The sequence below is a fragment of the Felis catus genome, chromosome F1, assembly GCF_018350175.1.
Source record: "Felis catus isolate Fca126 chromosome F1, F.catus_Fca126_mat1.0, whole genome shotgun sequence".
NCBI lineage: Eukaryota > Metazoa > Chordata > Mammalia > Carnivora > Felidae > Felis > Felis catus.
The window spans coordinates 63,901,692-63,913,028 of NC_058384.1; the positions used below are offsets into that span (position 1 = coordinate 63,901,692).

At 52.2% G+C, this 11,337-nt stretch overlaps 1 protein-coding gene across 2 annotated transcripts in view; it reads left to right on the plus strand.

The window, feature by feature from the left end:
* Positions 1–11,337, plus strand: part of CD244 (CD244 molecule) — a 31,017-nt gene extending 19,680 nt beyond the window's left edge. The window contains exons 3-9 of one of the 2 annotated variants that reach the window (XM_006943031.5): positions 58–327; positions 2,183–2,290; positions 2,753–2,820; positions 5,468–5,527; positions 7,718–7,780; positions 9,007–9,063; positions 10,143–11,337. In XM_006943031.5, the coding sequence (XP_006943093.1) occupies positions 58–327; positions 2,183–2,290; positions 2,753–2,820; positions 5,468–5,527; positions 7,718–7,780; positions 9,007–9,063; positions 10,143–10,223 (707 nt within the window). In that variant the 3' untranslated portion in view covers positions 10,224–11,337. The remainder of the gene's footprint in view (positions 1–57; positions 328–2,182; positions 2,291–2,752; positions 2,821–5,467; positions 5,528–7,717; positions 7,781–9,006; positions 9,064–10,142) is intronic. The other variant, XM_019822309.3, reaches the window with a different exon arrangement.

Below are 11,337 nucleotides of genomic sequence, written 5' to 3' on the forward strand. Positions count from 1 at the left end.
GGACTCCTGTAGGACTTTTATTTCCAGTGCCTTTCTGATCAGAATCTCTGCTTCCAGATCACGTAGGGGAGCCCCGAGTACTACAGGACTCGAAGGTCCTGGAGGGAGGGAGGTGCCAAGTGACTCTGTCCTGCTCGGTCCCCAGCGGTGATAACGTGAGCTATGATTGGTATAGAGGGAGCGTGCTGATCGAGACAGCAAGGAATCACAACACGCTGGAGGACCAGATCGATGCCAACAGCTCGCACATATATACCTGCAATGTCAGCAACTTGGTCAGCTGGACAAACCGCACCTTCATCCTGCACTGTCCGGGTGACTCCCAGAGTAAGTGGAGCACTTTGGGCTCTAACAGGGGCTGAAAGTGTTGGACCCCATAACCAGGCTCATGCCCGAGATACCTGGGCATGAGATCCCTTGGCTGCCTTGCAGCATCTCCTTGGGGCAGTCCTGGTCTCTGGGCACACAGTTCCCATAAACCAGGCCTATCTTAGTCGGGATGAGTTTCATCCCCATCAAGCATCTCCCAGAAGATTCGAGTTTTTCCTTCATTTTAGAGAATGCTGGTCTGTTTGATGAGTCACAGCCCTACTATGGCTGCTGATTATCCCTTCCTGGGAGAGACTGATGGGGAACCTGTTTCCTCCTCCCAAGTGATAACTCCCCCAGGCCATGTAGTTCCCCAAGAGGTAACAGCAGTGTCCTGGGGCACGGGAACATCAGGATGGCCACAGGGGTTCCTGGAAGAGTTCTTGGTTTATTGCTTGTGCACATCCTAAGAGTTACCCTGAGTTAAGTTTGCACCGATTTTTATCAGATAAATAAAGACTTAGTGTTCCATCAGCACGGGCGCAGCAGGTAAAAACCTACCTGCTGTCTCTGTCCTTAAAGAGCTTACAGCCCAGCAGGGGCCACAAAACTAGGCATTCCTGGGCAAAAAAGAAACGAGCAAGCCGGAGTGATTTGGAGTCACAGGGACACTGGCTTTTGGGTCATGTCAGCTGTGGTTTCATGATTCACTAGCTCCGTGATCTCAGGCAGTTTCCCCAACCTCTCTGAGCCTCAGTTTTTCTGCCGGGTAATGGGGGACGATAACAGGTACCTGGCGGGACTGCTGGTAAGATTAGATGAGGTAACGCTTGTGAAGAGCACGTAATTCCTTTCCCTTCTCCCCTTGCGGGCGGGCTGATACAAAAGGCTGCATGTGCGACACTGATGTTAAATGTGGAAGTTCGAATGAGGAAGAGCAGCGGAGGCAGGAGGGGCAGGAAGGGGAAATGGGAGAATTTCGCGGCACATAGTGAGGTGCAATACGTTCTGTTGAGTTAACAAAAGAATGGACAGATGTAACATATGCCGTGCACATATCAGATCATGTGGTCAACCCCCTTATGTAGATGACATTATCTCCTTTTCAAAAAAGTGTTTGTTTATTTTTGAGAGAGGGAGAGAATGTCAGCGGGGGAGGGGCAGAGAGAGAGAGAGAGGGAGACACAGAATCCGAAGCAGGCTCCAGGCTCTGAGCTGTCAGCACAGAGCCCGATGGTGGGGCTCGAACCCACGAACCGCGAGATCACGACCTGAGCCGAAGTCAGACGCTTAACTGACTGAGCCACCCAGGCGCCCTGCCCCTCTCCTTTCTTTAAAAAAAAAAAAAAAAAAAAAAAAAAAAAAAAGTTTATTTATTTATCTTGAGAAGGAAGCAAGAGCACAAGTGGGGGAGAGGCAGAGAGAGAGGAGAGAGGGAGAGGGAGAGGGAGAGAGAGAGAGAGAGAGAGAGAGAGAGAGAATCCCAAGCAGTGTCTGCACCGGAAGTAAGGAGCCCAACGTGGGGCTGGATCCCACGAACCGTGAGGTCATGACCTGAGCTGAAGTCGAGTCAGATGCTTAACTGACTGAGCCCCAAGTGCCCCAACATTGTCTCCTTTTGTAAGTGAGAAAATGGAGGCTCAGCGAAGTTAAGGGAGTTGACCAAAGGTACGGAGCCAGGCCTGGGAGACAGTAGGATCCACACTGGTAGCATCACTCGGGGGAGGTCACCCCACTGCACAGAGAGCCAGCCTTGCTGACGAGCTTAGCGGGGCCTGAGAGAGGAGTGTGGGTCTCAGGCAAGTCCCGTGTCAGACGGGAAGGGAGGAGAGAGAAGGCTGAGTGCTCAGGCCTCACGCGTCCATGTCCCCAGAGGACAAGTCTCTGCACTTGTTGGTGATCATCGTGGTCCTTCTAATCACGCTGTTCCTGGGCGCCCTCACCGGCTTCTGTGTGTGGAGGAGGAAGATGAAGCAGTCACGTAAGTGGAGGGTCCCCAGGACGTGCTGTTGCCTGACCTGCCATCCCCCAACGCATCCGCCTGGGAGCACAGCACCTCCTTCTCTTCTAGAGCGTTGGGACGTGTGTGCGTGCACGTGCGTGTGTGTGTGTGTGTGTGTGTGTGTGTGTGTGTGTGTAGGGGGCCTTTCTCCCAGCTCACGCCTTCCGGGGTTCCTCGAGGTGTATACAGCCCAACGTGCAGATTTACCTGCCGGCGGCCGGCTTGCTGGGGTGCTGCCCGGGGCCTGACGGAGTAGGTGTGTCGGGTGGTTGCTGGTCCTGTGCTGGCCTTCTGGGGAGAGCACCCGTCTGCCTCCTTTCTAGAACCTTTCTCGAGGTCTTGGCCACCTGGGCTGGAGGTGGGAGCGTGCAACGCAGAAGCTTGGACAGGACGCCCTCGGGAGGTCTCTGCATCTCTGTCTCTGCTGCTTCTCTCTCACAGAGGACGGCACGGAGGAGTTTCTGACGGTTTATGAAGATGTCAACAACGTGCAAATCAAGAGGAATCAGGTGCGGTACCCTAGGGCCCGGGGTCTCTCTTCACTAGCCTGGGAGATGCTTCTCGGGCGGATGGCCATCCGGAGCAGGGACACCAGTGTCTTTTCCAAGTGACCCGTGGCCTTTCCGTCCGTCTTCCCCACCCGCCTGCTAGCTCTGGCTGTGGAGGAAAAGCAGAAATCACGAGAAAACCTGCTGAGAAGGACGGAGCCCGACAAATCCCCAGCAGACGGCGGGGCACTGCTCTTGCCTGGCCACACGCTGCCCTTTCTGCCCGGCCTCTCCAGCTGGGCTAAGCCCTGGGAAGAGTCCAGCTGGCTCGTATTTTGCGCCTGGCCACAGATTCTCGTGCCTCGCAAGTCCAAGTTTGCTTTTCTGGGTCCCTTGGCTGTCGCCCAGGCTGCGGAGGATGCCAGGCCGACCAGCCAAAGCGTAAGAGCGTTGTAGCTGGCCCCGCGGTCTGCGTTCACGGCATTTTGGGAAGAGGCCTGAGTCCGGCTGAGGTGCTGGAGAAGGGAGCTAGGTTAGCACGAAGCCGCGAAGCCGGCGTGGCCTCCTTGGGAACCTCTCCAGCCAGCCTCGGCAGGCTGGGGCCAACTCCGCCTGGTCCCCGGGGGGTGGGGGGGGGGGCGGGTGCAGCGGAGAAGGGAACTGCAGAACGGTGCAGGGTGCCCCCCACCGCTCTGCCCCTGGACAGGGCAGGAAGTGGTGACAGACCTGGGGGAAAGGCAGTGCCTAACCCAACTGCCCAGTGGGCAGGGTGGGCGGGGGGGAGGAAGGCCCTCTTCCTATCCCAATCCTGGAGCTCGGCCTGAGAGGGCAAGGCAGGAAGTCACAGGGGCTGGGCCCCTCTGCGTGAGGCCTTGTAGAACAGAGAAGCCACTTCCCTCAGGTCTGGGTTTGGGGGGAACCACGAATCGGGGCAGCTACCCCCACCCCCGTTCCCTTGCTCAGCAGTGCAATAACGGGGTAAGGAACACAAAGGGTCTTTTTCCCCCCATCACCACCATTTGCTGGGACAAATTCCTGAGGGCAAGTGTATCTGACTGCAGTCACTGAAGCCCATGCTCATGACAAATTGCCTCTCCTTTCAGTTAGGTCTATGAAGGAGAACAGAGGAAATCTATTTAAAACAATTTGTTTTAACGTTTTATTTATTTTTGACAGAGAGACAGAGATAGAGCGTGAGCAGGGGAGGGTCAGAGAGAGAGGGAGACCCAGAATCCGAAGCAGGTTCCAGGCTCCAAGCTGTCAGCACGGAGCCCGACATGGGGCTCGAACTCACAGACCCGCAAGATCATGACCTGAGCCGAACTCGGACACTCAACCAACAGAGCCACCCAGGCGCCCCCAGAGGAAATCTATTTAGAGCATAAGAAACCTCCTGGGGGACTCAGGCTTGTTTCCCTGCTTCTGAGTCAGGAGCGCCTCGCTCTGGGACCTGCTCCCTTGCTGGCGTTTCCCTCCTGGCTCCAGGGTTCCGTCTGCAGGCCTAAATCTCAAGCTCATGTGATCTTCCTCTGGGGCTTGCTTCTGACCTCTCTGCAGACACTTTCCTCAGGTCTGGGCAGAAAAGGAAAAGAGGAAGCTCCTGTTTCTTGCCAGATGCCCACAACTCTTTAGCCCTCCAAGACGGCTGCTGTTTTTTGGCTCTTAGCTTCTTCCTTGTCCAACGAGCCCTGCTGGCCTCCTCTCACTTCCTCATCAGAGCCCAACTGGAAATATGTAGTCAGGAGTGGGCAGCACAAAACACCTTCAGCCCCGTCTCCTGTGGGCAGGAAGAGAACAGGAAAGGCACGTGCCTTTGGCCTTGTGTCCAGGACTTCATCCAGCTCTGTAGCTGCCCAGGCGCTGGCTGGAGGCCAAGGGCAGACTAGCTGCTAAGGCTGGATCTAGAGAGGGGGCTTTGAAACAGTGAAAACCTCTGAATGTGAAGGCCCTGACGTAAGGCTCAGATCTCAGCCCTACTCAGAGCTCAGCCCGTTATCAATGGTTATGTGGCAAACGCAAGTTTCTAGGTTACCAAAGTGAAGGAAGTGGCAGGAGACCCCTTGGACAGGGTCACTCGGTGGGATCCCTTCACACCTGGGTGGTTCCTTGCATGTGACACTTAATGACTCCAGCGTGAGTTGCTTTTTCTACTGTTTTTCCCCATCCTGGGGTGATTAATGACCACCTCCTTCCAGGAGACCCTCTTAAAAAAAATTTTTTTGTAATGTTTGTTTAGTTTTGAGAGAGAGATGGGGGGGAGAGGCAGAGGGAGAGGGAGACCCAGAATCGGAAGCAGGCTCCAGGCTCCGAGCTGTCAGCACAGAGCCCGACGCAGGTCTTGAACCCATGAGCCGTGAGATCATGACCTGAGCCGAAGTCGGACACTTAACTGACTGAGCCACCCAGGGGCTCTTTTCTTTTTTTCTTTTTTTTAATGTTTACTTATTTTGAGAGAGAGAGAGAGGGAGCGAGCAGGCGGGGGAGGGGCAGAAAGAGAGGGAGAGAGAGAATTCACAGCAGGCTCTGTGCCATCAGTGTGGAGCCTGACACTGGGCTCGATCTCACGAACTGTGAAATGATGACCCGAGCCAAAATCGGAAGTCAGATGCTCAATAGACAGAGCTACCCAGGCCCTTCCCCCACCCCCCTTTTACAATTTCTTGTGCAGGAGCAGAAGCCGAATCCCCCTGGAGAAGGGAGCACCATCTACTCCATGATCCAGTCCCAGGTACGGTTCTGTTTTCTCGAATCCATTCCATACCTGTCCATGGGGCTTCCTGATGCCTTTCGGAAGCTCGCACTCTTGAACGGCAAAATAAGAGCCTGGTGCTCCCAGAGTCTGCGTTAAGTTGGTGGAAAGATCCATGTGGTTCTGAAGTACCTTGGCAGAGCTGAACAGAGCGGGGAAGACCGGTGCAGGCATTCTTTCTCTCTTCATGCCTGGCAGCAGGTGTGGCCCAGATAGTCAGCAGGAAGAGGGAGCTCGTCAGGGGACCCAGCTTCTGTTCTCCCTCCCTGCTACTGCCAATACTTGGGGCCCTTATAGTTTTTAAGAAAATCTCTGCTCTTTATTATATGTGTTTTCAGGAATGGATCTGGATTGTTCTCTTTTATTATGACTTCATGATAACATTTATTAAGTCCTTACTATGTCTATTTTCACTCCTTTAAAGTTTATTTTATTTAGTTCGAGAGAGAGACAGAGAGAGAGCCCAGGATGGGCAGAGGGAGGGAGAGAGAGAGAATCCCAAGCAGACTCTGCACTGTGAGGGCAGAGCCTTACATGGGGCTCGAACTCGTGAACAGTGAGATCGTGACCAGAGCTCAAGAGTCAGACGCTTGACCGACTGAGCTACCCAGACGCCCCCACGTCTATTTCCTTAATGAGTCTCACAAAGCAGCCTCACGAAGTAGGTCTCACACAACCTCCATTTCTCAGATGAGGAAACAGACACAGGTTAACTCATGTGCCCCAGGCCACAGACTTGGGTGGTGGCAAAGCTGAGCTAAAGGGCTTCTGAGCCTCCACTCCACCTGCCCCTCCCCACCTCTAACATGCTGGGATTACAGACATTCGCCCCTAAACTGGAGAAACATCCTCTAATTTCGACAACTAAAACGACATTACAACCTAGGCCAGGGTATCTCCTTCAAGGGTAACACTGCCTCTAGGTGTCAGTGATGAAAAGTCCCTGGTAAAAATGGCTTAAAGATTTTTAAGTTTTCATTTTTAAAAATTAAAAAAAATGAAAAGCAACTCTTTTTTGTAAACAATGTTTCTTTAATTTTGAGAGGGAAAGAGGGAGAGAGAGCACGAGCAGGGGAGAGGCAGAGAGAGAGAGGGAGAGAGGAAACCCCAAGCAGGCTTCCCACTGTCAGCACGGAGCCCGATACGGGGCACAACCCCACAAACCGTGAGATCGTGACATGGGCCTAAATCAAGGGTCAGAGGCTTAACCGACTGAGTCACTCCAGAGCCGTTAATTTTTTATTTTTTAAAGAATTAAGTCCGGAAGGAGCAACCTCTCCAATTTGGTGGCTAAGCTGTGGGGCAGAGAAAATCCTTGGGGGATGGTGACAGGCTCCAGAGAAAGATCAAGAGAGGAGGAAGAGAGAAAGTGAATGGGGTAGAGAGGAAGGGAGGACAATGAAGGAAGAGGGGAGCGGAGGAAGAAGGAGGGGAGGGGAGGAGGGAGAGAGGTGCTCAACCCTCATGGCCACTTTGGAATTCCCAAGCTGGGCGTTTCCTCGTCCTGCTCCCCAGAAGATAATGTGATTCACTGATAGTGGGTCCAAGTCAAAGCGCCTTAAAGAGAGATATAAGATATCTGCCACTTTTCTGGCTTCGGCCACATTGGATTCCCACGAAAGGAGTCTGAATATATGCAGGGAAGAGCTCATCCCAGACTGAGAGGTTGAGTGAGTGAGAAGGAGCCTCTTCTGGAGTTCTAGAAGGAAGACGGTTACCTGCCTCTGAGGACACCTGGTTCAGGTGCGGAAGAAGGAAGGCATGTTGCCAAAGGGAGGCACTTGAGGGGCTGAGGACAGCGCTGTGGAGGGTCTGGGGTTTAAATTCTGCTTCTCCTGCGAACATACTGTCTGACTTGGGCCATTTTCCCTTTAGGAACCTCATCTGTCGAATGGGGCAAATGGTGATCGTTCCTATCACAGGGGTGTATTATAAGGGTGGGGGGACCCTACAGTACACAGTAAGTGCTGAACGGATAGCAGCTATGTTTACTGACACAGCAGGACCAGCATCCAGGCTGTCTGACCTCTTGGAGTCCAGGGCTCCTTTGAATAGTATTTTCAGCTCTGCCCGGGCAGAACCGGGGGGAGGCGTGGAAGAGGTGACCTCCCTCCCTAGGATTGTCCTGGATCTATGCTTCTGAAATACTTTTACTTGTCTTCTCATTAGCCTTCTGCTTCCACATCACAAGAAGCAAACACCTTGTATGCATTGGTACAGCCTTCCCGGAAGGTGAGTCTTTTCCCGCAGGGGGTGCTGTGTATTTTGCGTGTGCACAGCCAGGTGCGCGTTTGCCGAGTGTGGTGTGTGTGCTTCCCTGTGAGTTGTCTTCTGCTGTGTGTGTATCCGAGCAGCTCGGGTTCAAGGGCTCTACTTAAATGTTAACGGGCTAACTAGAAGTCTATTTGGAGAAAAAGAACAGGTCGGAGTCTAAGAGAACAGTGGATTAAAGGAGTGTCTCTAGGAGTTTCTGTGAGACACGCACAATCAGAGACAGAAGGGCAGTGCTTTGTGCACAGGGACCATGGAGTCCTTAGCAGGTCAGCTGAGGCTATGGCGGAGAGAGACACCAGAGGGGTTACCGAGGTGGGAGAATATAGCCCAGAGCCAGAGGAGTAGCCAGGACCTAGAGAGACGCAATGGTGACTTTCAGGGAACCAGAAAAGGGTTCTGGCCAGTCATCAGCTGATGGAGGGCTCTAGGCTGAGGCAACCCGTCATGGTCCTCTCGAACCCTGCTCCAAGCTGAGCTCACAGGTCTTATGTGTACCTGGTGCCCATGGTCATGTTTTCACCTTGGGTGGGAGAGGGGTTGGAAGAATGGTATTTCCAAGGTTGGAGTCACAGTATGAAGACATAAACTTAAGATGAGAGTATGGGAAGTTGGGAATGTGCCAAACTGTGGAAGTGTTGAGTACATGCAGGTCAGGGTCAAATGGGGGGAGAGGTTTCAAACAGGTTTTCAGGATTTTTTATTCACTCTCCTTCCAATAAGCCGTTCAATCAACTTGGCTTCCACCTCAAGGGATATTTGTATTTAAGTTCTGTGCTGTAATACAAGGACATATGGATGGTCACAGGCACCAGAGTCCCATGCTTGGTGTTGTTTGGGAGACTACATATTACTGAAAGTGCTTCTGAATTCCAGCGTTTCCAGTGTTTCACCGTGGTCAGGGTCAGGGCATGTGTTACGGTTAGTTCTCACGTGTGTTCTAGAACTGCTTACGCTGCGGGGGTGTGTCTATTACGTGTTGATGAGATGCATGGTCACAGGTGGTATTTGTATCAGGTCTGTCTGAAGACACGTGTGTATGTGCTGGGAATGTGTATACGTGCGGGCCTGAGGGGTATGTGGGTGTGGGAAGTGGGTTCAGAGGTCTGTTCTGGAGCCTCACATCAGTTAGGAGTGGGACATTTCCCAACTTGAAGTTAAGTACTCTTTACTGTCTGAATTTCCAGGCTGAATCCAAGAAGAAGAACCACGGCCCTTCCCTCAATAATACTATCTATGAAGAGGTAAGATTCTAGAGCTCCTTCCGGAGGGGTCTGGTGCCCACAGGATGGCCTGGAAGTTGTACGTTTGTGAAAAATTCATGCATAGGGTCTCAGAATCATAGAGGTTTTAGGGATCCCCTAATCCAAATTTTCATTTTAGAGACAAAGAATCTGAAGTCGAAGGAAAGGTTGTCTAATTCAAGGTTGTATCATGTGTTGGTGTTGGACTCCCACTGGGGAGCTTGGGTTTTAAATTAGGGCTGTCCTCTGGCTAGTCCCCAGTTGTGGGCTGCACATTGGACGTCTCTCCTTTCCAAGGGTGTGTAGGGCAGGAGTGTGGAGAAGGGAGGATAAGTAAATCTAAACGATATTCTAAAGTTAGCAAGTAATTGGGAACCATTCTAGGACACAGGTCATCTTAAGCTGCTGCTGGGGGCGGACACTGTAAAGTGACCATTGATCCTCGTGGTTGAATGGATTCCCATCAGGCCATTTAAGGACTGGAAAATAGAGACTCAACAGTTGAGGGTATATCGGAGGTGTGTCAGGTATATTGTAGCCCGACAGTGGTTTCAAGTCAGTTATCTCATTTAATCTTCACAGAATGCTATGGGGGTAGAGATAATTGTACTTCCCACTTATAATCAGAGACACGAAGGCATGGAGCGCACTCCCACCCACTAGACTCATGGTACACCAGAGCTTCCACCTGTGGTCCAAGAAAGATGTTGCCAGTGGTCATGAGGGAGAAGGCGGATGGGTGTCTGCTGGGATTCCTGGCACTTCAGCTGTAGCCCCACATTAACGCCAACTGGACAGCCCAGTGTTGTAGGGGACACTGAGTGGGCCAATGAAATCTAGGATGGGGTCATGAAGAACGGTGGTGTGGTTAAAAAAAAAAAAAACACTAGGATTGGAGCCAGAGGAACTGGATTCAAGCCCCTCCATTACTTCATATTCGTTGCTGAGCCTGGGTTATTTGTGGTACCACTCCAAGTTTCACCTTCTTAATCTGTAAAATGGGGCAACAATTCATACCTCACAAGGGTGTTGTGAGGCTCTCCTGTGGGAGGGTCTGAAGTTCTTCTTCTCTCCCGCAGGTTGGAAAGAGACAGCTCAAGGCCCAGAACCCAGCTCGACTGAGCCGCAGGGAACTGGAGAACTTTTCTGTGTATTCCTAGTTGCTGCCGCTGGTCTCCCTTCTCTCACATCCCAGTATCTGCTTTGGGACTCAGCCCAGTGGACGATACCACATGAGTCTACAGAATGGTGCCTGGTCTGGAGAGGATACGGGAGTTCGTTCAGGGTCTATATCTTGTTCTTAACATGATTTCTCTCAGCCAAGACTGTTAAATAATATCTCTCAACTTACAGACTGGACAAGACTGGGCGGAGAGGTTGGGTAGTTCTCGAAAGACTGCAAAGCAGGTCCACGGGCGGGCAGGCGCGCCACGAGTCTCTCAAATGCTATGCAAATGCAGAGTGTTGTATTATTAGCATCAAGATCCCTTCCCCTGGATTTCTAATGTGTTCCTCATCTCTCCTCTTCTTTAATCTGAGATGGCCACATTTCTAGACCCTCCCCTGCCCCAGGCCCCTCTTCCAAAGGGGAAGGAAAGACCATGGTGACTCGGGGAGAGAAACAGCTCCACCCCACGAGGATGAACTAAGTAGCTGTAAGCTGCCGGCAGGTTCTCCAAGGGACCGGACTTAGGCTGTCCTCAAAAACAGAGGAAAAACTCCCCCACCACATAGTAAACCTTTACCTCTGGCCGCTTGGTCACAAGGGAGAGGGCAGGAGTGAGAGTAGATGGTACAAAGTAAACCCATCTCAGAGTGGAAAAATCACCGTGAGTCCACGCTGTCCCAATAACTGGGCCGTGGGACCAGTTTTGTCTGCGGTAGGATGTGTGATTATTAACCCGTTATTGATTAAAAACACATATTCAGAAATCTGTCTTAGCTTCTTCACAATTAGAGACCATATTCTGTTCAAGTTCTGAGTGCCGATGAGCGCTCTCCACGGCGCATGCTGGAGGGAGGGCTCAGCCAGCCGAGCAGCTGCGAACTAGGCACTCTGCTGGGCTCCCAGAGTCCTCGGGCCAGACTCTTCCACCAGGCTGTGGGGCCCAGGCCTGAGACTCTGGCTGAGCCCAGGAGATGGGTGAGGGTGAACGGGAAGCGGTCCGACTCAGAGACCAGACGCCCTAAGGCAGCATGTGGAGCCTGGTTCTTCAATTACCCCGCTCTGTATTTAACATATGAATTTAACAGAAGACTATGCTGTTATTCGGA